The 23,630-nt window shown below is 46.0% G+C and overlaps 1 protein-coding gene and 1 long non-coding RNA gene across 2 annotated transcripts; one reads left to right on the top strand and one right to left on the bottom strand.

Annotated features, from left to right (window-relative positions):
- Positions 1-655: 655 nt before the first annotated feature.
- On the bottom strand, positions 656-22,245 carry LOC130127951 (uncharacterized). Its single transcript, XR_008811856.1, has 3 exons — positions 21,947-22,245; positions 1,155-1,290; positions 656-901 (listed from the first exon to the last, which is right to left on the bottom strand). It is a non-coding gene; the product is annotated as an uncharacterized LOC130127951 (long non-coding RNA).
- LOC130127950 (transmembrane protein 100-like) lies at positions 21,620-23,309 on the top strand. Its single transcript, XM_056297664.1, has 2 exons — positions 21,620-21,821; positions 22,773-23,309. The coding sequence occupies exon 2, from the start codon at positions 22,831-22,833 to the stop codon at positions 23,299-23,301; it is 471 nt and encodes a 156-aa protein (XP_056153639.1). The 5' UTR covers positions 21,620-21,821; positions 22,773-22,830; the 3' UTR covers positions 23,302-23,309.
- The last annotated feature ends 321 nt before the right edge of the window (positions 23,310-23,630 follow it).

Raw genomic sequence — 23,630 nt, 5'->3', positions numbered from 1 at the left:
AGTGTGTTGCTGGCTTTGAAGTATACCGGGATGTGGTGTTTGCTAAAAATTCTCCTGAGTTTCTCGGAGACCCCAGAAATATACAGGATGACTATGTTGTTCCTTTTCTCCTCATCGCTCACCTGGTTGGTCTTTTTGGAACGTGAAAAAGACCAATCAGCACCGTTCAGATATGATGTCTGACGTAACGTGTCATGTTCATTGGAATAAAAAGCCTTTCAATAAACAATCCTACTGAAAAGAAATCCTGATGTACAATGTCATCATCAGTTTACTAAACAACGAATTACAGAGCAACTATATAACTCCACAATACCCACAAAGAAAGAAAATACAGTTATAATGGCTGAATTATATTACTTCCACCTGATAAGTAATCAACTGAAAATCAAGTGATATAAGACAAAACAACAATCCCATAAAACCAGATCTGTCTGAATGAGGATGGTTTTCCTTCAGTGGTTAAAATGTTTGTTTTATGGATATTCTGGAGTGATTAAAATCATCATCTCTCATCATCAGCCGCTTCTCCGGGTCGGGTCGCTGTGACAGCAAGCTAATTAGGGCACTCCAGACCAGTGGCAGCTGCTGACCAAAATGTTTGGTGAAGCAGCCAACCAACCCCCCCCCTTTATATTTTTAAAACATCCCTCACTGTATGTGTAAAAACAACAAATCATTAAGCGGATAAATCCCAGCATATTATGTCAATGACCTTTTATTCAAAAGACATGACTGACATAACAATCTCTGTCCTTTGATGTAGGCATTTCCATTTGATGCAATAATTTCAAAAACAATCAATCAAACAGACATTTCAGGTTAGGAGTTACTTGGACTTCTGACAGTAGTGGATTATCTGACAGGGAGGAGGACACAAGGGTCTGCTGGTGCTTCTGTGCTACAAGTACAGACATAAAACATATAGATTAGTTCATGTAAACAACTCTTCACCTTAGATAGATTAGAATCATGATGAAATTAAGTCACCCTGATGAAGGCCAGTGCTGTCGCAACACACTGGTGTGTTTTTTACATTTTCACTTGAGTCGTGTATTAGCACATTAATAAAGGCTTTTTAATTTCTTCCTCAAGAGTGCCTTGGTCACTTCTTTTCTTGCATCATAAAATTAATTTGAAACAATGATATTTACCAATGGTAGGAGCTGTTGGTTCTCTCCTAGGATAATGCTGAGAGCAATGGGAGGGGACTGAGCTGGTCTGGGCTGTGCTTCACATGAGAGTGGAGGGCTGAACTGGACTGGACTGTACTGCGAACAGAAGTGTAGCCTGTAAAACATAAACCCAGCATATGTTCATGACCTTTTATTCAAGACACGTGGCTAATATAACAATCTCTGTCCAAATAGGCATTTCTATTTGATGCAATAATTAAAAACACGAACAAATACAGACATTTCAGGTTAATTGACAAGGACTTATTACAGCAATACGTTTCTGGTATTTTCCCTTCCATTAAAGTTTCCTACTTGTAATCTTGTAGCGTGGCTCAAGCGTCTTGACAAAATTCCTAAAAACCTCATCTTCAACCACAGAGAGAGTGTGCATGTCCTTCACAATCATTTCGGCAAGACTTCTGGTTGTATTGAGAGCTCTTGGGCTCTAGATGAAATAAAATAATTAGATCTATAGCCTATATAGACTACACACAGGGATCCTATAGTCTCCCTTTCAGTTACACAAAAAGGTTACTATATTCAGCCATTTTTATATTTCAGTTTTGAGGTATATTTTTTCAATCCCATTAAAATAACTAATTTAGATAAGTTTCAATGGGCTGAACATATTTGATTGCCTGAATATAGTCTATTTAATCAGTCTGCTAAAGATGTACAATTACAGTTTGAAAATCCAACATTAATCAACGCTGAAGAGCGGATGTGACTAGAATATTAATTTCACTACATAGGCTACCTGGATACTCCTTGCCTCTCTGAAAGGACTCTGCCAGTGAACTCTGTCTCTGGGCTGAGGGTCTGTCTGTCTGCGAGATGTCCCCCTCCTCCTCCCTTCGTTTCTTTTGAATCTCTGCCTTCTCTTTCTCACGGTTTTTCACATAAATTGGTAAATAATGTGTAATATGTGAATGGAGCGTTGGGTGTTGTGTAAGTGTGCATGCACCAGCAAAATTTCCAAGTCCGTAGGCAAAGAGGAATCGAGGAGAAGTCCGAGCTCAAACGCCAAAGTCTTAGTCCAAGGAGGTAAATTGGCAGGCGAGCCGGCTCTGCACAACGGTTCACAGGAATGCTATGAGAAGATCTGGCAATGAGTCGAGTGAAGACCAGGTTCTTGTTTTACAAGAACCTGGCCGTTGGTTTCGGTCGTTATGCCTCTGTATTGTTTATGAGGGTGGGGATACCTACAGTCAGTTTAGACTGAAGAGGTCACTTAGAAGAGTGATGAAATGTTTCTCTCAATAAATGTTGGGTCCAGATGAGCTGATTCAACTTTCTTTGAAAAGTTAGTAAACAAGTAAAAAAGTAAGCAAACAAAAAAACAAAACAAAACAAACAGCCGAGGTGTGGTGAACATGTAAATAGCCTGCTAAGCAAACATTGTGAATTTACATTTTGACAATATTTTGTTCACATCCAGAAAACGGCCGAATAAGTTCAAATTCCTAGATCAAACTAAATTACAGATGAACAATTCACCGTCAATAACACTTGTTCAGCTTAAAAACAAGCCTTTTTGCAATTGTGAAAAACATCTTTCAAAGGGTTCAAACTTGTCATAACTCACAATCTAAAGTTGAGTACCATTGTGAAAGAGCCATACAAAATGATTGCCGGTGTGAAAATATAAAATGACTGTCAGTGTGAAAGCCATACAGAAAGACACCATGCTCCCTGTGTGTCTTTATAGGTGCAGCTCCACATGTTTGTTTGACAGGCTATGTGTACCGATTTCATCACCTGGACCCCACAGCAAAGCGTCATATACGTCCCTCATGATGAAGATTTCATCCACAGAGCTGACGACAGTATCATCAGGTTCTGAGCGAGGTACATTTACACTCGTCTGGCTGGAAAGTCTAACCCTGAGGTGGACCAGGAGGTTCAGGTAAAACCAAACTTTACAGAACTAAAAACATTACACTGGACCATGAAAACCAGGAAGGAGGTAGAGTTCTCCTTTATCCTTTTTATCCACAGTGCAGAAGCATATTTCAAGTGGCGTTTAATGACAGGCTGTAGCAATTACTACAGTATTAGTGCACATCAGTTTAAAAAGGTACACATCAGCCTTGAAACTCTATGCAGAATAAAGAAAACTATTTCATACACATATAGTTATCATATGGACACGGTAAACTCATGTCATAATTCATGCTTTGCATTCTCAGGACAGAGAAGGAGGGTCTTCAGACAGTGCAGAGAGGACAGCAGTACAGTAAAGTAGACAAGAGAGGTAGATTACCTTGCAGTGCATTAAGACTGAGGGGTGAACTGCAAGTACAACACATTGTTGGACCAGGGTTTACTACTTGAATAATGGCATCTGTGCAATGGTTTGAAATCCAAACACTTCGATATCAATTCATGTATCATCATTTAATACGTCAAAAATTTCTATGAATTATTGGTGTGGTCTCATCCCATTATAATTTTAATGTAGTGTTGATAGTTGACCACTAGATGGCACCAACACATTACACACAAACACTACTGATTGATGCTGACGGGGAGGGACTTCTACTCTTCGACAAGACAGAGCGACAGGGGATAGGGCAAGTCACGCTGCAGTCTAGCCTCTTTGGTTATGCATATTGGTTTACCCTATAATGAATAACCCTAGATACTTGAATAGTATTATTACAAGTCAGAGGCTTTCGATTGTAACATTTTCTTAATTCACATCATTAGGATTTTCATTTTTGTTTAAAGAGGAAAAATAGGGACTAGAGGAGAAGTGAAAACGGTGCAATAAACAAGTCATGCACACATGCACACACAAAACTCGCCTGCTAAACTCACCTCCTACTCCTACTCATCTCCCACTGTATTCTTGTTGAACACCACACTTCCTGAAATGTTCACCAGCGCTGTACACACGTACAATTTCATCAATAGTCATCATCTCTATTCTCCAGCTCGTCTCCCAGAGATTTCACCAACTGCAGTAGAAGTGGCCCATCAAGAATATTGAACCTCCCCTTCAGGACATCAATTACTCGTCCTGGAAGAAAGTTTTTTTTCAACAGTTGTATAACCCTCCCTGTGTCTTTCTCAGGGTTTGTTGGGGGGCTTAATTACAGCCATGTCTGTGAATGTTCTCATTGATCCAGGTCATGGTTATCCGAAGGAGTTGAATCAAGTGCAACTGGACTTGGTATATATCCGTGAAGACGTTTCGCCTCTCATCCAAGAGGCTTCCTCAGTTCGTGCCTTTCTGACTAGACCAAGCTAGTCTGACTGGCTGGTGATGAGACTCAGAATTTATCCTCTTTGAAGTCGTTGTCAGAGCTATAGATGTCCATGGCTCGTTGGTAAACATCGGAACACAAAGAGCCAAGTTAATGATAGCTTTCAGAGGTAAAGATGAAAGAGATTTGAAAATGTTTCGCGTTTGTTTTTTTTTCTTTAAAAAAACAGTCAAAAGTAGTTAACGTCGGTTGTCAAGTAGTTGGACTTGACCTGGTACATTGTAACTTGTCTGTTGCAGAATTTAATGCCCATTTCTGCAGAGCTACCGCAGAGAGTTGTTTCTACGACGCCATCTTGGTCACCCATTTGGTCCGTGGACGTCACTGCCAGCGTTTTCCGGCTCTTTCCTTCGTCAGAGCTATAGGCGGCCGCCGATTTTTGGCAAATTTTTCAATTTCTTTTTTTTTTGTCGACAGTAATCTATAGTACTAAAAAAAAACAAGACGTTTGAAACCGAAATGAAAAGAAACCCGTCGTCCCTGTAAGGGGGCAGGAGCTAAAACAACGACATCCAATCAAACGAACGACCAAGTCAAATGATTGAAACGAGCGAGCTGTCTATCAAACCTTCAGTGACGCGCGCGTTTGTTATGCGCTAACAGTTTGCGCGTACACAAAGGCCGGTTGCTAACACATAGCCGCCTGCTAGCTACGTAGCGAGCCAGTCGGTTGCTACAACAATGGAGCCGGATCCTGGGGAATTCAGAAAAACAACGTAACTGAGAAGATGTTATGAGTTGTAGTCCAAAAGCATTACGTCCATGTGTCACAGATAGAATAGGATAAAACCGCCACAGGTATATATCTTGCTAGAGCTAGCTAGACAGATAACGTTAGAGTTATCTATTAGCTATTAGCTATTAGCTAACGTTAGCTAACGTTAGACATAAACAGGTCAAGTTACTGGAGCAGTCAGTTTTCGACAAAATGTTCATCGACAACACGCTAGCTTGACAGCAGTGAGTGCCAACAATAGACATATTCGTTGTTTATGTTCATTATAATAATAAAGTTAGTTTTCTCTTACGTGTGTGACGTCCATTCGGTACAGCTAATTCGGCTCCGCCCAGAATGACGCTTGTCTGGTGGAACGCTTTCGCTTCAATCAGCTGGTGTGCCCGGCGCGTGCATGTGTTTTCGGCAGGGGCGGATCTACAGGGGTGGCAACAGGGGTGGCAGCTGCCACCTCTGGGACACAGTCTTGCCACCCCATTTATAAATCAGATAATATGTTTTTAAAGTATATTTTATGTACATGCATGGTGAAGGTCAATGAGACCCGCACCAAACTCATCTCAAACAGAAGTCGCCGATTTAGAATCCCCCTCCCCCCCTCACAGGCGCGGATCTACAGGGTGGCAAAGGGGTGGCAGCTGCCACCTCTGGGACACAGTCTTGCCACCCCTTTGCCACCCCAGGAAAAAATCTCTAGATCCACCACTGGTTTTCGGGGCGTGGCTTTGGAGGCATCCTGATGCTTTCTGATTGGCAAGGGCGGTGTCGAATTCGGTTCAAGGATTTGAAAATATTTCTAAATTCTGCCCAAAATCAACGGCCGCCTATTGCTCCTTTCGTCAGAGTCAGAAGTCCCTCAGAGTCTGTAGCTTTTTGGGCGTGGTGGAAAAGGGCAGATGAGGCGATCGGCACGTTTGACTGCTAAAACGGAGTAGATGATTTTCACACCTAGGAAGTAATTATTCGATCAATAGAACAACGGGCAATTGCTTTATTGAATATTAAAGTGCATTTATTTTTCACAATGATAATGAGGGTGGCGCAGTGGTTAGCACGGTCGCCTCACAGTAAGAAGGTCCTGGGTTCGAAACCCTGGGGTTGTCCAGCCTTGGGGGACATTCCAGGTCGTCCTCTGTGTGTCAAGTTTGCATGTTCTCCTCGTGTTAGTGTGGGTTTCAGCCGGGTGCTCTGGGTTCCTCCCACAGTCCAAAGACATGTAGGTCAAGTGAATCGGCCGTACTAAATTGTCCCTATGAGTGTGTGTGGGTGGGGGGCCCTGTGATGGTCTGGCGGCCTGTCCAGGGTGTCTCCCCGCCTGCCGCCCAATGACTGCTGGGACAGGCTCCAGCATCCCCACGACCCTGAGAGCAAGATAGGCGGTTTGGATAATGGATGGAGGGATGGATGGATGATAATGATAGTAAAATTCAACTTGAATCTGAGTAGGCCTTTCCCCTCTCATACACCAGTTTCAGCATTACAAAAAACCCCACATGCATGTTACTCATATCATCATCCTTATCAGCAGCATCACCACCAGCATCAGCATCAACAGTATTATAGCTGTTGTTGCTCATCCAGTGAAATGTAACTACAGTCATACGGTAGCACACTGCTGGCCAGCACACCTGCAGCCATCCACTGTCAGGCTGCTGAGCCGCTCTATTGACTCTGTCGGAGATCATTGCTTTGCTCAAAACCAGCAATGATGTATTTGCGGAGGGGCAGTGACGCGTTCCTCAGAACAGGTCAGAACTCCACGGGCCTGTTCGTAGGCCGCCTCCACCCCTCAAATTACAGCAACCATTTGCGGTTTCTGCAGCGTGCTGAGCAGAATACACCTGCACCATGGGAATTGTTGGGCTCATCAGGTTCTATAATGACCTCTGGGGCAGGAACCTATAGGTCCCTGTAGGACCTACTCGTTAGAATTAAACAGCACAAAGCAGTTACATAATGCCAGTGTGTCGTTAGGTGTTTGACATCCCGTTTGTGTTATGTCATTTATCATTTCTTTCTAGTTGTTACTGTCACCACCAGAGGGGATTTGGAAAGTTAGATATTATAGATGGCAAATGGACCACATTTATGTAGCGCTTTTCCTGCTGCGACAGCCACTCAAAGCGCTTCACGATCAACTCGGACCCAAATTCACCCACCCACCCACACACACACACACACAAAGATATTACATCTTCATCTCCCAACCTGCAGATCTGCATCATGCTTTTGTTCACGTGTTTTATTCTGTGTTTTGTTTGTTTGTTTGTTTTTCTGCAAATCTGCCGTTTCAGCTTCTTGTCATCGGATGTCATTTAAACATCCCTGCACTGCACTCTACAGCTTAGTGAACAGAGCCTCATCAAGGTTACACCAAGGTAAATGGCTCCACTCCCATGAACAAACATAGGATTACTGGATAAAAGCATTCTTCCCAAATAGCATTTGGTGAGTCAAAGTCAAAGCTCCCAAATTACCAGCGGTTGTTCTTTGGTGGACCATTAGATGGCGACACCGTCCTATCGGCATGCAGACGTTACCACGAGACGAGCCCAAAAAATTCATTGATACGCCACAAGATGGCAAAATGCCCTCTTGCTACCAAAAATGCGCCAAAATCCTCTGCAGAATGACACCGAGTAAATCAAACGGAACTCTACTTTTACTTTCATTTCAAATGTACTCAAACGGCAATCTCTGATAGATTACAAAGTAAATTAAAATAGAAATTCCGAATAGACTAAATGCTTGATGATGTGTTATTGTTGAACTTTTTAAGCATATTGCAACAATGACCATAATTGAGTTGGTGCATGTAAATCAGTTTGGTAGGTCAATTTAGTTATTAGAAATTCTTGAAGTTAAGACACACTTAAAACGTCACAGCCTAAATGCTTGATGATATATTATTATTCCTCTCTGTAGCATAGTGCAGCAATGATCATAGCTTAAAGTTCCCATGAAATCAAAATAGATGTTTAGGTTTTTTTTTAATCATATATATGTCTTGCACTGATTGCCACCTATACACCAGTATCTGGCACGAATGACCGAAAAAGAAGTCGCTTTATATGTATTCTTAGTGGTATGTTCGAGTTTAACGTTTCCTGGAAAATGACAAAAAAAATGCTGATGACTCGTCCTGCACTTGGGTGCGGACACTAATTTTGCATCCAATGAAACGCTTTCTCGAATTTTTAGGTCCCTCCCTTCTTCGTCTTTTGGCTGCTAGGGGGCGCCAGAACGGATAATCCGTTTCCATCTCTTCCTGTCCTCTGCATCTTATTCTGTCACGCCAGCCACCTGCATGTCCTCCCTCACCACATCCATAAACCTCCTCTTTGGCCTTCCTCTTCTCCTCTTCCCTGGCAGCTCCATATTCAGCATCCTTCTCCCAATATACCCAACATCTCTCCTCCACACATGTCCAAACCATCTCAATCTTGCCTCTCTTGCTTTGTCTCCAAACCGTCCAACCCGAGCTGTCCCTCTAATATACTGGTTCCTAATCCTGTCCTTCTTCATCACTCCCAATGAAAATCTTAGCATCTTCAACTCTGCCACCTCCAGCTCCACCTCCTGTCTTTTTGTCAGTGCCTCTGTCTCCAAACCATATAACATAGCTGGTCTCACAACCATCTTGTAAACCTTCCCTTTAACTCTTGCTGGTACCCTTCTGTCGCAAATCACTCCTGACTCTCTTCTCCACCCACTCCACCCTGCCTGCACTCTCTTATTCACCTCTCTTCTGCACCCCCCATTACTTTGAACAGTTGTCCCCAAGTATTTAAACTCATATGCCTTCATCACCTCTACTCCTTGCATCCTCGCCATTCCCCTGTCCTCCCTCTAGTTCGTGCATATGTATTTAGTCTTGCTCCTACTGACTTTCATTCCTCTTCTCTCCAGTGCATACCTCCACCTCTCCAGGCTCTCCTCAACCTGCACCCTACTCTCGCTACAGATCACAACGTCATCCGCAAACATCATAGTCCACGGAGACTCCTGCCTGACCTCGTCTGTCAACCTGTCCATCACCATTGCAAACATGAAAGGGCTCAGAGCCGATCCTTGATGTAATCCCACCTCCACCTTGAACCCATCCATCATTCCTACTGCACACCTCACCACTGTCACACTTCCCTCATACATATCCTGCACCACTCCTACACACTTTTCTGCCACTCCCGACTTCCTCATACAATACCACACCTCCTCTCTCGGCACCCTGTCATCTGCTTTCTCTAAATCCACAAAAACACAATGTAACTCCTTCTGGCCTTCTCTGTACTTCTCCATCAACACTCTCAAAGCAAACATCACATCTGTGGTGCTCTTTCGTGGCATGAAACCATACTGCCGCTCTCTAAGCATCACCTCTCCTCTTACCCTAGCTTCTATTACTCTTTCCCATATCTTCATGCTGTGGCTGATCAACCTTACACCTCTGTAATTACCACAGTTCTGCACATTATCCTTATTATTCTTGAAAATCGGTACTAGTCCCCACTCCTCAGGCATCCTATTACTTTCCAAGATTGTGTTAAGCAGTCTAATTTAAAAACTCCACTGCCATCTTTCCTACCCATCTCCATGCCTCCAACGGTATGTCATCTGGACCAACAGCCTTTCCACTCTTCATCCTCTTTATAGCTGCCCTCACTTCCTCTTTGCTAATCCACCCCACTTCCTTACTCACTATCTCTACATCATCCAATCTTCTCTCTCTCTCTCTCATTTTCTTCATTAATCAGCCCCTCAAAGTACTCCTTCCACCTTCTCAACACACTCTCCCCACTTGTCAGCACATTTCCAGCTCTATCCTTCATCACCCTAACTTGCTGCACATCCTTCCCACCTCAGTCTCTCTGTCTAGTCAGTCGGTGCAATGCCGTTTCTCCTTCCCTAGTGTCTAACCTCTCACACAACTCGCCATGTGCCTTTTCCTTTGTCTTTGCCACCTCTCTCTTTGCCTTACGCCGCATCTCCTTGTACTCCTATCTACTTTTATTATCTCTCTGACTATCCCACTTCTTCTTCGCCAACCTCTTCCTCCATATACATTCCTGTACATTCCGCCACCAAGTTTCCTTGTCTCCCTTCCTCTGTCCAGATGACACACAAAGTACCTTCCTAGCTGTCTCGCCCACTATTTCTGCAGTGGTTTCCTGCCTTGTCTCTTTTGAAACTTCTGCAGCAGATGTCCAACCATCCAGCAACTCTTCACTACCACCCAGTGTCTGTCTTAGCTCCACCCTGAACTCTAAACCGGGCAGTATGGTGGCTTCACAGCAACAGGGTCCTGGGTTCGAACCCCAGACCGTCCCAGGTCCTTTCTGTGTGGAGTTTGCATGTTCTCCCTGTGTTTGTGTGGGTTTCCTCTGGGTGCTCCAGTTTCCTCCCACCATAAAAGACGTGCATGTTGAGCTTAATACTCGTGCTTTTGCCCCTGACCAAGGCAACAACAAAGAGCTGGAGTTGGTCTCTGGGTGCCACAGTATGGCTGCCCACTGCTCCTAGTGTATACGGCTGCCATTGTGCGTATAGAGGATGGGTTAAATGCAGACAATAGATTTGTTTGTATGTACAGTGACAATAAAAGTATCTTCTTCTTATCTTCTCAGAACAGTCTTTCTTCTTCAACTCCACCATTTGATCCTTGGCTATGCCTTCACTCTCTTCTTCTTAATCTCAAAATTCCTCCTACAAACCAACCTTGATGCTGCCTAGCTACTTTCTCTACCTGTCACCACCTTGCAGTCTCCAATTCCTTTCAGATGGCGCCTCCTGCATAAGATATAGTCCGCCTGTGTGCATTGTCCTTCACTCTTATACGTCACCCTGTGTTCCTCCCTCTTCTTGAAATGTGTATTCACCAAAACCATTTTCATCCTTTTCACAAAATTCACAACCATCTGTCCTTCCACACTCCTCTCCTTGACACGATACCTAGCCATCACCTCCTCATCACCTTTGTTCCCTTCAACAACATGCCCATTGAAATCTGCTCCAATCACCATTCTCTCCTCCTTGGGTACACTCTCCACCACTTCATCCAACTCAATCCAGAGTGCTTCTTTCTCTTCCATCTCACACCCAAATTGCGGGACATATGCACTGACAACATTCATCATCCCATTTTTTATTTCCAGCTTCATACTCATTACTCTGTCCGATGCTCTCTTAACCTCCAACACACGTTTGACATACTCTTCCTTCAGAATTACCCCTACCCCGTTTCTACTCCTATTCGCACCATGGTATAAGAGTTTGAACCCACCTTTGATGCTCCTGGCCTTACTCCCCTTCCACCTGGTCTCTTGCACACACAGTATACCTACCTTTCCTCTCTCCATCATATCAGCCAGCTCCCTCCCTTTACCAGTCATAGTGTCAACATTCAAAGTTCCGACCCTCACCTCCACACTCCTACCTTTTGTCCTTTCCCGCTGCCTCTGGAAATGCCTTCCCCCTTTCTCTCTCCTTCACCCAACAGCAGCATAGTTTCCACCGGCACCCTGTTGGCCAACAGTACCAGTGGCGGTCATTGGTAACCCGGGCCTCAACTGATCCGGTATGGAAATCTTTTATGTCCCTCCCCATGACTATAAATTCAGCCAGTTAAGGACCTACGAGCTAGCTAGCTAGCTAGCAGTTATGGGTTGTCACTGTGTTTCTGGTTGTGCTAAGTTCTGCAATCTTTTCCCCTTTCTTCTTGGGGAACCCCCCTGGTGGGTCGCCTTGGCAGGGGAGATCCGTGAGAAGGGCCCGGCCCATGTCCAGAGTTGCCGCCGCACACAACAGTACCCAGTCCCCTTCACTGACCCGCCTTCCAGCACAGCATCAACCACCATCTCGCGGGGCCCCTTCCATCTGAGGCACATTCAGCACTATTGGCTACTGTAAACGCCAATCAATATCCACGACAAGTCCCTTCCTAGCTTTCTGTTTTTACAGGAAACATGTAAATATGTGGAATCAAATAGCACTCTACTAGCCATTTCATGAGAACTTTTAGTTTTAAACGTAATTTACTTTGGTAGTTCGTTTTAGTTAAAACTAGAATAAATGGAAGTTAGTTTTTATTAAAAGTAAAGTATTTTTTCTTAAAAAAAACCTTGAAAATAGTACTAAGAACAGCCTATATACTTACATCTAATAGACTACGTGCTTGATGACATATTAATATCAGTCCTTGTAGCAAATTACAACAATAATTGTGATAGGTTGTGTAGTTTGAAAGTTGATTTTAGTTGTTGGTTTGTAACCCCACTTTCACTGACAACTTCTGAAAACAGTACGCAGGATGTGAGGTCACTCAGCCAGAGTGGATAGACAGTTGGGTAGACTTGTGCTGAATTTGGAAAAGTGCAGTTTTAATGATGGGATATGAATCGGCAGAGGATAGAGCCCCCCTGGTATCATAAAGAAAGTTAAGTGTCACCATCGTCGGGTCGGCCTCATTCATATCAGTCCTCTGCTCTGAGGAAACTGCTGAATCACCCACAGTGACTTTGCAAGAGTTGGGAATAAGGACATAAATTTGAAGCCTGACAGTGTTGTAGTTCAGCCTGGAGTGTGAGGGGGGTTGGTAAGTGTTTGTTAAAATACTGTGAGGGAGATTGGGGCTGGGGACTTTGCAGCGATCCTAAATTATACCAAGAGTACTGAGGCAAACTGTCCAGCTTCGCCTCTTTAATTTGAGGAAGTTGAGGAACGGTCGTGATTCGAGGAGGTCTGTGGCTCAGAGGGGTGAGGTGACTCAAAAGCACTTGAAAATGTACCTTTTGTCACTTCGTTTATCTTTGCTGCAGGCATTGGTTGGGCTAAGGTATTCCATGCCAATCGGTTCATTTCCATTGCTGGCTGGTTCAGTTGAGGAGGTTTTGTACAGTAGATCCCAAACTGAGGGTCTAGATAGTGGCACACCAAACAAGAGGATTGAATAATTGAGAAATCAAAAACTTACTCTATAATTCCTCCTATAACCACAATATTTTGTCCAAAACAGGCTCTCGTCTTCAGTCGGCTTCATGTCATCATACTTAGCAGAGACATTGAACTCTGCTGCAAAGTTAGATGCATCATTTCTGGCAGTCCGTAAAGCCTGGAAAGAGAGCAATGTACCATATTTGTGTATTGGCTGAGTATGTTGAGGAATATATTATACCTGCATCTTTCAACATGATGAATGGATGAGTCTCTATGAGTATCTATCTACCTATGTACACATCTGGTCCATCTATCTGTCCTGTGTCGGGGCCTCTTTAGGAGAGGCTGGGATGTGGTTGGGTCTGTTAATCTGATATTTAAAAAGCAGTAAGTTGTCTCATCTGCGTGCTGTATGTGTCTGGCACATTTGCGTGGATGCCCGTCCGTCTGCCATTCTGTCCGCCGGTCCGTCTGTGCATACAGACCAGGAAACATCTGGCTGATGCTCCACTTCTTAAACAGGTCAGGTCGCATTTAGTAAGTCAGCGAAACAGAACGACGATGATAAACAGAGGAGTGATGGACGGATGAAGTGGATGGAATTGAGCTACTTTCACTCAGAAGACAAACTACTTATTATGGTGACACAAGGTATCCTCCCAGTCATGTCACAAACACGTATTTGAATCAGAATTTGAGCGAGTGAGAGAGAGAACGCAGGAGCGAAGGAGAAGGTAGACATGATAAGATGGATGTGATAGGTGAATGACAGGATGCATGACTGTGAGGATTATCGTTGCTCAGCATTATTGGGAACAGGGTAACTGAGGATGTTATTGGAAAGTGAGTGAGAGCAAGAGAGAGAGAGTTGGGAGAGGTTGATCCAAATAGAAAAAGAATGACACAAGGATAAAATTACAACGACGATGAAATGACAAGAATAGGTTGGAAGTCATTTGTTTTAGTCCCCCACCCCCATCAATCGCTTTCACATGTTGATGCCATCATTTCTTGGACTTAACGAACACAGCAACGAGATGCGGCAGTCAAAAGGAGGGGTAATTCATGTATCTTTTGAACCGGGAAAAGAAATGCATGGAACAAATGTGGACAGACGATGATGGAGAGAACATGGGACATGTTTTTAACAATGAGCAACAAGTGGAAGATGCAGCGCTGCTCATTAGAGAGACAGAACAGGGGAAAAGAGGCAGACTTGGTTTATCGACCGCTCACAGCACAACAAAGGAAAAGAACTGAAAAGCCTTAAAATCTCATCATTCCTCCCATGCATGCAGGGGAGGGAGAGAGCGAGAGGGAGGGAGAGAGAGAGAGGGGGAGAGAAAGAGTGAGTGAGAGAGAGAGAGAGAGAGAGAGAGAGAGAGAGAGAGAGAGAGAGAGAGAGAGAGAGAGAGAGAGAGAGAGGGAGAGAAAGAGTGAGAGAGAGAGAGAGAGAGAGAGAGAGAGGGAGAGAAAGAGTGAGAGAGAGAGAGAGAGAGAGAGAGAGAGAGAGAGAGGGAGGGAGGGAGAGACAGAAAGGGAAAGCGAGTGAGAGAGAAAGGGAGAGAGAGACAGAGCGAGGGAGTGAGTGAGAGACAGAGAGAGTGAGAGAAAGTGAGCAAGTGAGAGTGACAGAGAGAGTGAGTGAGTGCGTGAGAGTGAGAGAGAAAGACAGAGAGGGAGGGAGAGAAAGAGAGAGAGACAGAGGGAGAGGGAGAGGGAGTGAGAGAGAGACAGAGAGAGGGAGTGAGTGAGTGAGAGAGTGAAAGTGAGCGAGTGAGAGTGAGACAGAGAGAGAGAGAGAGAGAGAGAGAGAGAGAGAGAGAGAGAGAGAGAGAGAGAGAGAGAGAGAGAGAGAGAGAGGTTTTAACTGTGACCTCACAGAGCACTGTGGTGAAGACAGGGGAGGAAGCATCCATATAATTCACCTTTTTTATGGCGGTTCTGCACGGCAACCATGGGATTACCTCATTTCCTGGTTGTCAGTGTAAATACACTGGTCCCTGCAGCCCTGGAGAGCAGACAGGAAGGGCTTCCAGTTCAGAGGTCACTGGGCCAGCGTGAATGCTGTGAACAGAGTCCTGCCTAGAAAACACCAACCATTAGCTCACTTGGAAACACGTCCACCAAGACGAGAAGTAATAAAACCTAAATGGCCTCCTCAGCAGATCGTTGTGATCACTAATTACAGCGGCAGACACTCCTGCGCCGTCGCTGCCAACTGTTGTGTCTCTCATTTCGCTTGGTAGAGCCGCATCGGGACATCGCCGCACAAAACTTCATTAACTTAATCAATCGGCCGACGGCCCGGGCCATTTCTTTTAACTTCCAGCAGACGAGTAGAAAGAAGTGCTTTATTTTTCCCCCCCAACGACTGCATTTGGGGAGAGAGAGTGCTACTTCTTCTACATCTGTAAAGTATCTGAGGTTTCAGTTTTTTATTTCTTTGATCGATTGTGGGTCTTACGTGATGAATGCAATCCCGGTCGTGGGAGATGATCACACACTTTTCTAATGCGAGCCAGGGTGGTAGATGGAGAATGAGCGCTGCTCCGCCCGCGCCTTTGAACAGCCTTCGTCCCTCGGCGTTGCACACACATGCAGCGGCCATCTGTTGTGTCGGTGGAGAGGAAACAAAGGGGGCATCCCCAGAGAAGCCGCTCCAAAGCAAATAACCCATATCCCCCCCCCCCCTTAACCCACAAATGGATCTGGGGAAGGAAGTGATTTAGCATTCATCTCACCTAGTTGAGCTAGCTAGCATCCTTCCCCGTTGCCTCAGATGGGTCGGGGAGGAAATCAGTTCCCGTGCATTCGTTTAACACTTCATCTCTTGCGCATGGCTTTGGAGAGCACCGCTTCTCCATCTATCCGTCTGGGAAATGTGCGAGCAGGAGTGGAGAAAATGAAACCAATTTCACTTAAGTGGCTCGCACGCTATCGTGAATGTAAATTGGGTTTGGAGTGCTTGCTGCGGTGGGCACCGGCAGCATTGGAGATGATGGAGATCGTCTAAACGAGTGCAAATGTTGAAGGGAGCGTGTGTTGCGAGCCAATTATCGTGCATGGCTGTGTGGATTTACCACCCTGCTGTAGCAGATTGAAAGTTTCAGCTGCTAAACAACTTGTTATCAAGTCATAGGTGTGCATTAGGCAAGCACTGGCCCCAATACATATACATAAGAAAGATGAAATAATTGCCCGCTGCTCCTCGCTACACGGCTAGGATGGGTTAAATGAGAGTGAATTTCATTGCATGTATGTACAAACGACAAATAAAGTGTATTCTAGTCTTCTTCTTTCGGCTTATTTCCTGTTTCTCAGGGGTCACCACAGTGGATTTTACAGTTTCCATCGGTACCCGGTGAGGGCACAGCACCAATGGCGGCCGTTGTTAGCCCGGGCCTTGACCGAGCCGGTATGGTCTTGTCAATCCATATACGCCCTTCCCGACACAACCGCTAACCCTGTGGACGGGGGCACAGGTAAAGCGCTGGATGCCATCCCAGTATTCATGGATTTGCACCCATGCCTGTGTTTTCTATTCTATTCTATTCTATACAACAAGAAAGAAAGAATAGGCCAGCAAGTGGCACCAATACATACATGCACAAAGAAAGAAAGAAAGAAAGAAAAGAGGAAAAAGTTCTCCCAAAATGAGATGTCCAAGGACTATTTATGCACAAAGGAAAAGTGCGAGCTCTTGCCCCTCTCACGCCCCACTGCAGGGCCAGGTGGTGGGGAAGGGACCCCGGCGATACAACCCAATGCTCTGGATCAAAGTAGCGTAGAGAGGGACAAGTGTGCGTGAATGCTGGGGTAGGGTGTGAGAAGGGGCCCCTGCTGGCCTTCCCCGACCCCCGGAGGTTTGTTTGTCTCTGTTTAGGGCTTTAAAACACTGCAGATGTGCCTGGCTGGAGTCCGCCGTGTCCACTGAGACAGTGTGACCCAATCTGCAGAACAGCAGACCTTCAAACTCGCCGTTCTGACATGTCCACATGAATGCCATTTTCAAATTAATAACATTTAGACATCTTTTTTTTATTATTATTATTTTGCCAAAGTTATGTTAGCATCCCAGAAAACATCTTGAATCCATCTGCACATTCAGCTGCGTTATCCTGCAACAGTAATGTAACTCTGATGAAAAAAATACATCTGGCCTCATGTTCACCATGATGGATTCTCTCTCTCAAGTTTCAAGCCTCTGCCACACGAGACCCCCCCCCCCCCGATCCCCCAAATGGAAACCAAAGGCTGCCTGTCTGGTAAGAAAAACACATTCAAAAACCCAAACCACTACGGTATGCTTTGGAAAACGGTAGACCGCTTGAGCTAGCGGCTTTACATTAGATCACACGACAATCATACGGCAGGGTTTTTTTTGAAAAGCTCTGTTTTCGCCATCCGCAGCGCAGCTCCAGGTGCGTTCAGCCACGTGGGAAAGTGTTTTCGAGAAGACCGGTTATCAGTGGTAGAAAATACTGGCCTATGTGTGGGTTGAAGGCTGAAACTGAGGAGAAACATACGTGGCTTCAAATGTACCCGTGTTAGTGTGGACACGGCACACTGCACTAAATTACCACCCTTAATTTGCTCTCCCTCTCATCTGTCCATCTGCTGCTGTTTACTCTGAGTTCTCTCCCCGAGGTTACAAAGCGCTGAAAACTAGCTGACTGAGACCGAGAGACATCTGATTGGAACTGTAGAGGAAGCCGGGGTGGGTGAGTCACCGGGGTCATCAAATGGGAAACTCCTATCGCAGATGTTTGGTCGAATTCGGCCCGTTGCACCTACCAGAAAGCCTAGTGAACGGTCATATCTGGAAGCCCGGGATAACCCTTTTCCCCGATGACCCGTCAAAACTGGACTCACCTGTCCTATCCCGCGTTAGCAACCACAGCAAACATGCTAATGTTTGGTCTCAAGATCCGTGGACCGCCTCTACCGAGTTGGGACAATATTCACAGCGGTCTAATCGAATATGCCTCCAAAGATGTCTCAGTAAGAGCCGGTGCCGTACCAGATATGACACTATGTCTTTACAGTTTATGGAGGAGGGCTAGCCGCGCTCACCTCTGTCCGCTGTTCCCCGCTTTGGACCACCACAGCTGCGTGACTGAGGCTGGCTCATGTTTGGGATCCATTCTCCCAACAAACAGCGCCAGCAAGGACAATAAACATATTCCCAACTGTTTAACTCGGCTAATTCGGCCCAGATGTCGAGGCGTAGTTTAAATCGGTGGTTCACAGCTGGAGAGGCCGAGAAGAAGGTCTCGAGGTGCTTCTTGGGGGTTTTGCAAGATGATTTATGAAAGGTGCAGCGATCTATTTCCTGTTATATGCTGCTGTATGACTGTTATGTTTTCACTCTTTGCGATATATGATGTTTTTGTATAATGAACATCACAATGAAAATCGGGGGCGGGGGGGGGTGACAGAGTTCATTACGCTCCATATCCAGTGAATTTGCCAAGCAACATAATCCGAAAGTACCAAAGAATAATCACGATGCAAATCTGAGTTTTAACTATCTTCATCTGACAAAGGCCTTTTGGTCGCACCTCCTCGTCTCAAAACGCACCTTTAGGGTTTGGCATTCTTAACTTGATTTTACTATTGCACCAGATTTGTATCCTTCGGTTACTGTTATCTTTTCTTTTTTGTATATTTTGTATTTCCGTAAATAGTATTGTATATTTTGAGGTATATTTTTTTTGTCCATTTTCTGTAAAGCACTTTGTAAACTCTATTTTTGGAAAGTGTTATGTATGAATAAATACAAATAAAGTCTATCATTATTATTATCATTGTTATCGTCGTCGTTATTATTCTGTGTTGTATTCGTGTTGCCTCGCAGAGACCCTTGTTGCATCACTATAAATGGCACAGAAGTTAGCGTTGCAGAGGTCCTGGCTGTTGCGTCATGCTTGTTGTGGTGGTGTGGCGCTTGACCACAGTGACCGCAGTTCCCAGAGGACTTGTTTGGATAAATAGGACGCCTCTCATCGGCCATCAGGGGATGCAGAACATGGCCGGGTGACTAGAGAACATGGCCGGGTGACTAGCCAGGTCACGAGTCAGACAAGAAAAGAGCTCTGGCGTGAAGGGACACCCTTATGGTGGCTACCTCCGCAGAAATGTCCCTTTGCAACACTCAGGATAATTGGAAATGCTGCATCTCTCTGTGGAAAGAGTGAGTCTGGTTTGGGAAAGAAGTGGGGTCAGGAAGGAAAGGGTTCAGGGCAGCTCCCTTTATCCAGTGGCCACAGACCATATGCCCCCCCCCCCGAAAAACCCTTAAACTAGAGGCCGTTATAGCACAGGCCCAGATACACAAAGCCAGAATACACATGTACCCAGATGAGTTTATTGTGCATTTTTTTCATACAGAAATAGACATACAGATGGATGGACAGATGGACGGGCAGACAGACAGATAGACAGACAGATACATAGACGGACAGACACATAGAAGGACAGAGAGACAGACACATAGAAGGACAGAGAGACAGACAGACAGTCAAAGACATAGATTGACAGACAGACACATAGACTGACAGAGAGACAGAGAGACAGACAGACAGACAGACAGACAGACAGACAGACAGACAGACAGACAGACAGACAGACAGACAGAAATATAGACAGACAGACAGACAGACAGACAGATAGACAGACAGACAGACAGACAGACAGACAGATAGACAGACACATAGATGGACAGAAAGACAGACAGATATATAGACAGACAGACAGACAGACAGACAGACAGACAGACAGACAGACAGACAGATAGCTGGACAGAGAGACGGATAGACAGACACATAGATGGACAGACACACAGACAGACAGACAGACAGACAGACAGACAGACAGACAGACAGACAGACAGACAGACAGACAGACATAAAGCTGGATAGAGAGACAGACAGACACATAGACAGATGGACACATACTAGATGGACAGACAGACAGACACAGATGGACAGACAGACACATAGACAGACAGAAATATAGACAGACAGACAGACACATAGATGGACAGAGACAGATAGATGGACAGACAGACAGACAGACAGACACATAGATGGCCAGACAGACAGATAGATAAACATACACATAGATGGACAGAGAGATGGGCAGACACATAGATGGACATACAGACAGACACATAGATGGATAGAGAGACAGACAGACACACAGATGGACAGACAGACACATAGACGGAAAGAGAGACAGACAGACATAAATAGACAGACAGACAGACAGACAGACAGACAGACAGACAGACAGACAGACAGACAGACGGATGAAAAAATAGACAGATAGACAGACACATAGATGGACAGAGAGACAGACATACAGATAGACACAGATACATAGACGGGCAGAGACAGACAGATAAATAGAAAGACACACATAGATGGACGGACAGACAGACAGACAGATAGACAGACACATCGATGGACAGAGAGACAGGCAGACAGATAGACAGACAAACACATAGATGGGCAGACAGACAGACACAGATGGACAGCAAGACAGACAGAAACATAAATGAACAGAGAGACAGACAGACACATACAGATAGACACACAGATGGACAGAGAGACAGATAAACAGACAGACACATAGATGGACGGGCAGACAGACACAGACTGACATAGACAGACACATAGACAGACAGACAGGTCGATAGACAGATCGATAGACAGACACATAGACGGACAAACAGACAGACAGACAGACAGACACATAGATGGACAGACAGACAGATAGATAGATAGACAGACACGTAGATGGACAGAGAGATAGACAGACAGACAGACAGACAGACACATAGAGAGAAAGACAGATAAACAGACAGACATAAAGACAGACAGAGAGACAGACAGACACATAGATCGACAGGGTGACAGACAGACACATAGGCGGACAGAGAGACAGACAGATAGAAAGACACACATGGATGGATAGACAGACAGATGGACGGACGGACGCACAGACAGATAGATAGATACATACACAGACGGCCAGACAGATGAGTTTATTGTGCATTTAGTCACATGCTAATAGACAGACAGACGGCCGGACGGGAGGGCGGAGAGACATAGACAGACAGACAGACAGACAGACAGACAGACAGACAGACAGACAGACAGACAGACAGAGAGATAGATAGATAGATAGATAGATAGATAGATAGATAGATAGATAGATAGATAGATAGATAGATAGATAGATAGATAGATAGATAGATAGATAGATAGATAGATAGATAGATAAATAGATAGATAGATAGATAGATAGATAGATAGATAGGTTTACCGGCTCAAGTCTTATCAAGTGAGGGAAGAGTTAAGAGTCTCGTCCCTTCTGTAGGTGAGGGGGAGAGTGGCGTCGCGCGCCTCCGGCTCGAAGACACTCCCCCCGATTTGCTATTGATATCTGCCCATACTGCCCGAGCCAGGGCGACGCGCATTCATGGCAGTGAGCCATCCATTTAAGACGCGACCGGGTCCGCGTGCGGCATCGAACACTGCGCGAGGAACGTGGAAGAGTGTCCGGACCGTGCCAGGGAGGACTCGAGTGGAGTGTCGCCTCCAAATCTGACACATGAAGGATGTCAACTGATTAACCTCGGGGTTTTTTTTTTCCTACAACTGCACGAAATAAATGGATGGACAACCACACCTTTAAATAGTAAGTGTGATCTTTTTTTATTTCCTTTGCAAGATGGAGGGGAAACATTGTAACAATAAATAAACAATAGAAGAGGCTGCCGGCATGCGCAGCAGCAGCGCGCCTGGTCCCAAACGTCATCTTACCTTTAGATTTACCGCGGGTCGTTGGGCGCTGTGTAGATGCCGTCCACCCTGCGCTACGCCTACATGTCTCGGCCTGGCACTTCATCCTCACACCGGACTGTGTGTGAAACTGCAGCCCCTGCCATGTAGGCTGCAGCCCCTGCCATGTAGGCTGCAGCCCCTGCCATGTAGGCTGCAGCCCCTGCCATGTAGGCTGCAGCCCCTGCCATGTAGGCTGCAGCCCCTGCCATGTAGGCTGCCAGTCTGCAGCGAATTTGGACAGTTGCGCTGCGCGCCTCCAGCAATGCGTCTGGACACATGGCGCAGTCTCTCCTTATGGCCCCAAAAAGATGAATTAAAAAAAATAAAAAAGCAGACATCCGCCCAGCTTTACACCCCCCCCACCTCTTTTTTTCCTTTTTCAATAAACTTGATTTCTCAAACTCAAGATAAATGCAGACCTTTTATAAAACAGATGTTGCAGGTGAGGAGAAAAATGGGGACTTTCACTTTCCTTACAGACAGACAGACAGACAGACAGACAGACACACACACACACACACACACACACACACATGCATCTATCTATCGATCTGTCTGTCTGTCTGGCCATCCTAAGTAAGGATGTTCTCTCGGGGAATTTGGGGAAAGGTCTGCTTTTACAATCAGTGTGTTCTTCCAGATGGGTCCCCTTTTCTTTAAAAATAATAAGAGCGCGGCTTTTCAAGGACACGCGTTTCCTCCTGCTGCCGTCCGGGCAGAGCGCGGCGGGACAGCAGGGGGTCTCTCGGACAGGCTGATCTGCTGCTCATCATGTCTTTATGCGTCTTGTGTCTGTTCTCCACAGCTAGCTGTTGCGCGCGTGCCCCCCCTCCCCCCCGCCGACCACCGACATCTGGAGCAAGATGGCCCATCTCTTCCTTGCCAGCAAGATCGCCATGCCGGACGACACCGGCAGCAAAGGGGCCCCCAGAATGCCCAAAAGCTCCATGAAAACGCCCCCGTCCCTCCCCGCGGAAAAGGTGAGCAAGGACAAGCCCAAGAAAGACCGCAGCGTGGTTGTGACCACCGTGCCGCTCATCAACGAAGTGCAGCTGGCGGCGGCCACCGGCGGCGCCGAGATGTCCTGCTACCGCTGCGTCGTGCCTTTCGGTGTGGTGGTGCTGATCGCGGGCATCGTGGTGACGGCGGTGGCGTACACGTTCAACTCGCACGGCTCCACTATCTCGGTGCTGGGGCTGGTGCTGCTGTCCGCGGGGCTGGCCCTGCTGGGCTCCAGCGCCGTGTGCTGGAGGGTCCGCATGAGGAAGAAGAGGGACAAGCGGAGGGAGAGCCAAACGGCTCTCATGGCCAGCCATGGAGTCTGTGTGGCCTGATCACCCGGGACGGGCGGGGGGGCGGGGGGCTGATCACCCGGGACGGGACGGGGGGGGGCGGGGCTGATCACCCGGGACGGGCCGGGGGGGCGGGGCTTTAAAGGGGCTGTGTGTAATCAGGTTCTCCCTGAAGGAGAATTTGACCAGTTCGGTGTGAGTGGGGCATGTGATCAACGCCAACTGAACGACTAATCCCCTCCACCGCGATCCCAAGATGATCCCCGTCTTCAACGTAACAGCAAAGTGGGCCGGCTGCTGCTGTTCGAAGGCCTCGCCGCGAAAAGACTCGGCTAACGCTAGCAGGCCTACAGCAGCCGCACCGAGAGCAC

Source organism: Lampris incognitus, chromosome 17 (assembly GCF_029633865.1).
Source record: "Lampris incognitus isolate fLamInc1 chromosome 17, fLamInc1.hap2, whole genome shotgun sequence".
Lineage (NCBI taxonomy): Eukaryota > Metazoa > Chordata > Actinopteri > Lampriformes > Lampridae > Lampris > Lampris incognitus.
Note: the sequence above shows the minus strand (reverse complement) of the source record. Positions and strands in the feature narration are given on the sequence as shown.

Excerpts from the sequence above, each read along its gene's own strand:
- LOC130127950 (XM_056297664.1), top strand. The coding sequence starts at position 22,831 with ATGGCCCATCTCTTCCTTGCCAGCAAGATCGCCATGCCGGACGACACC.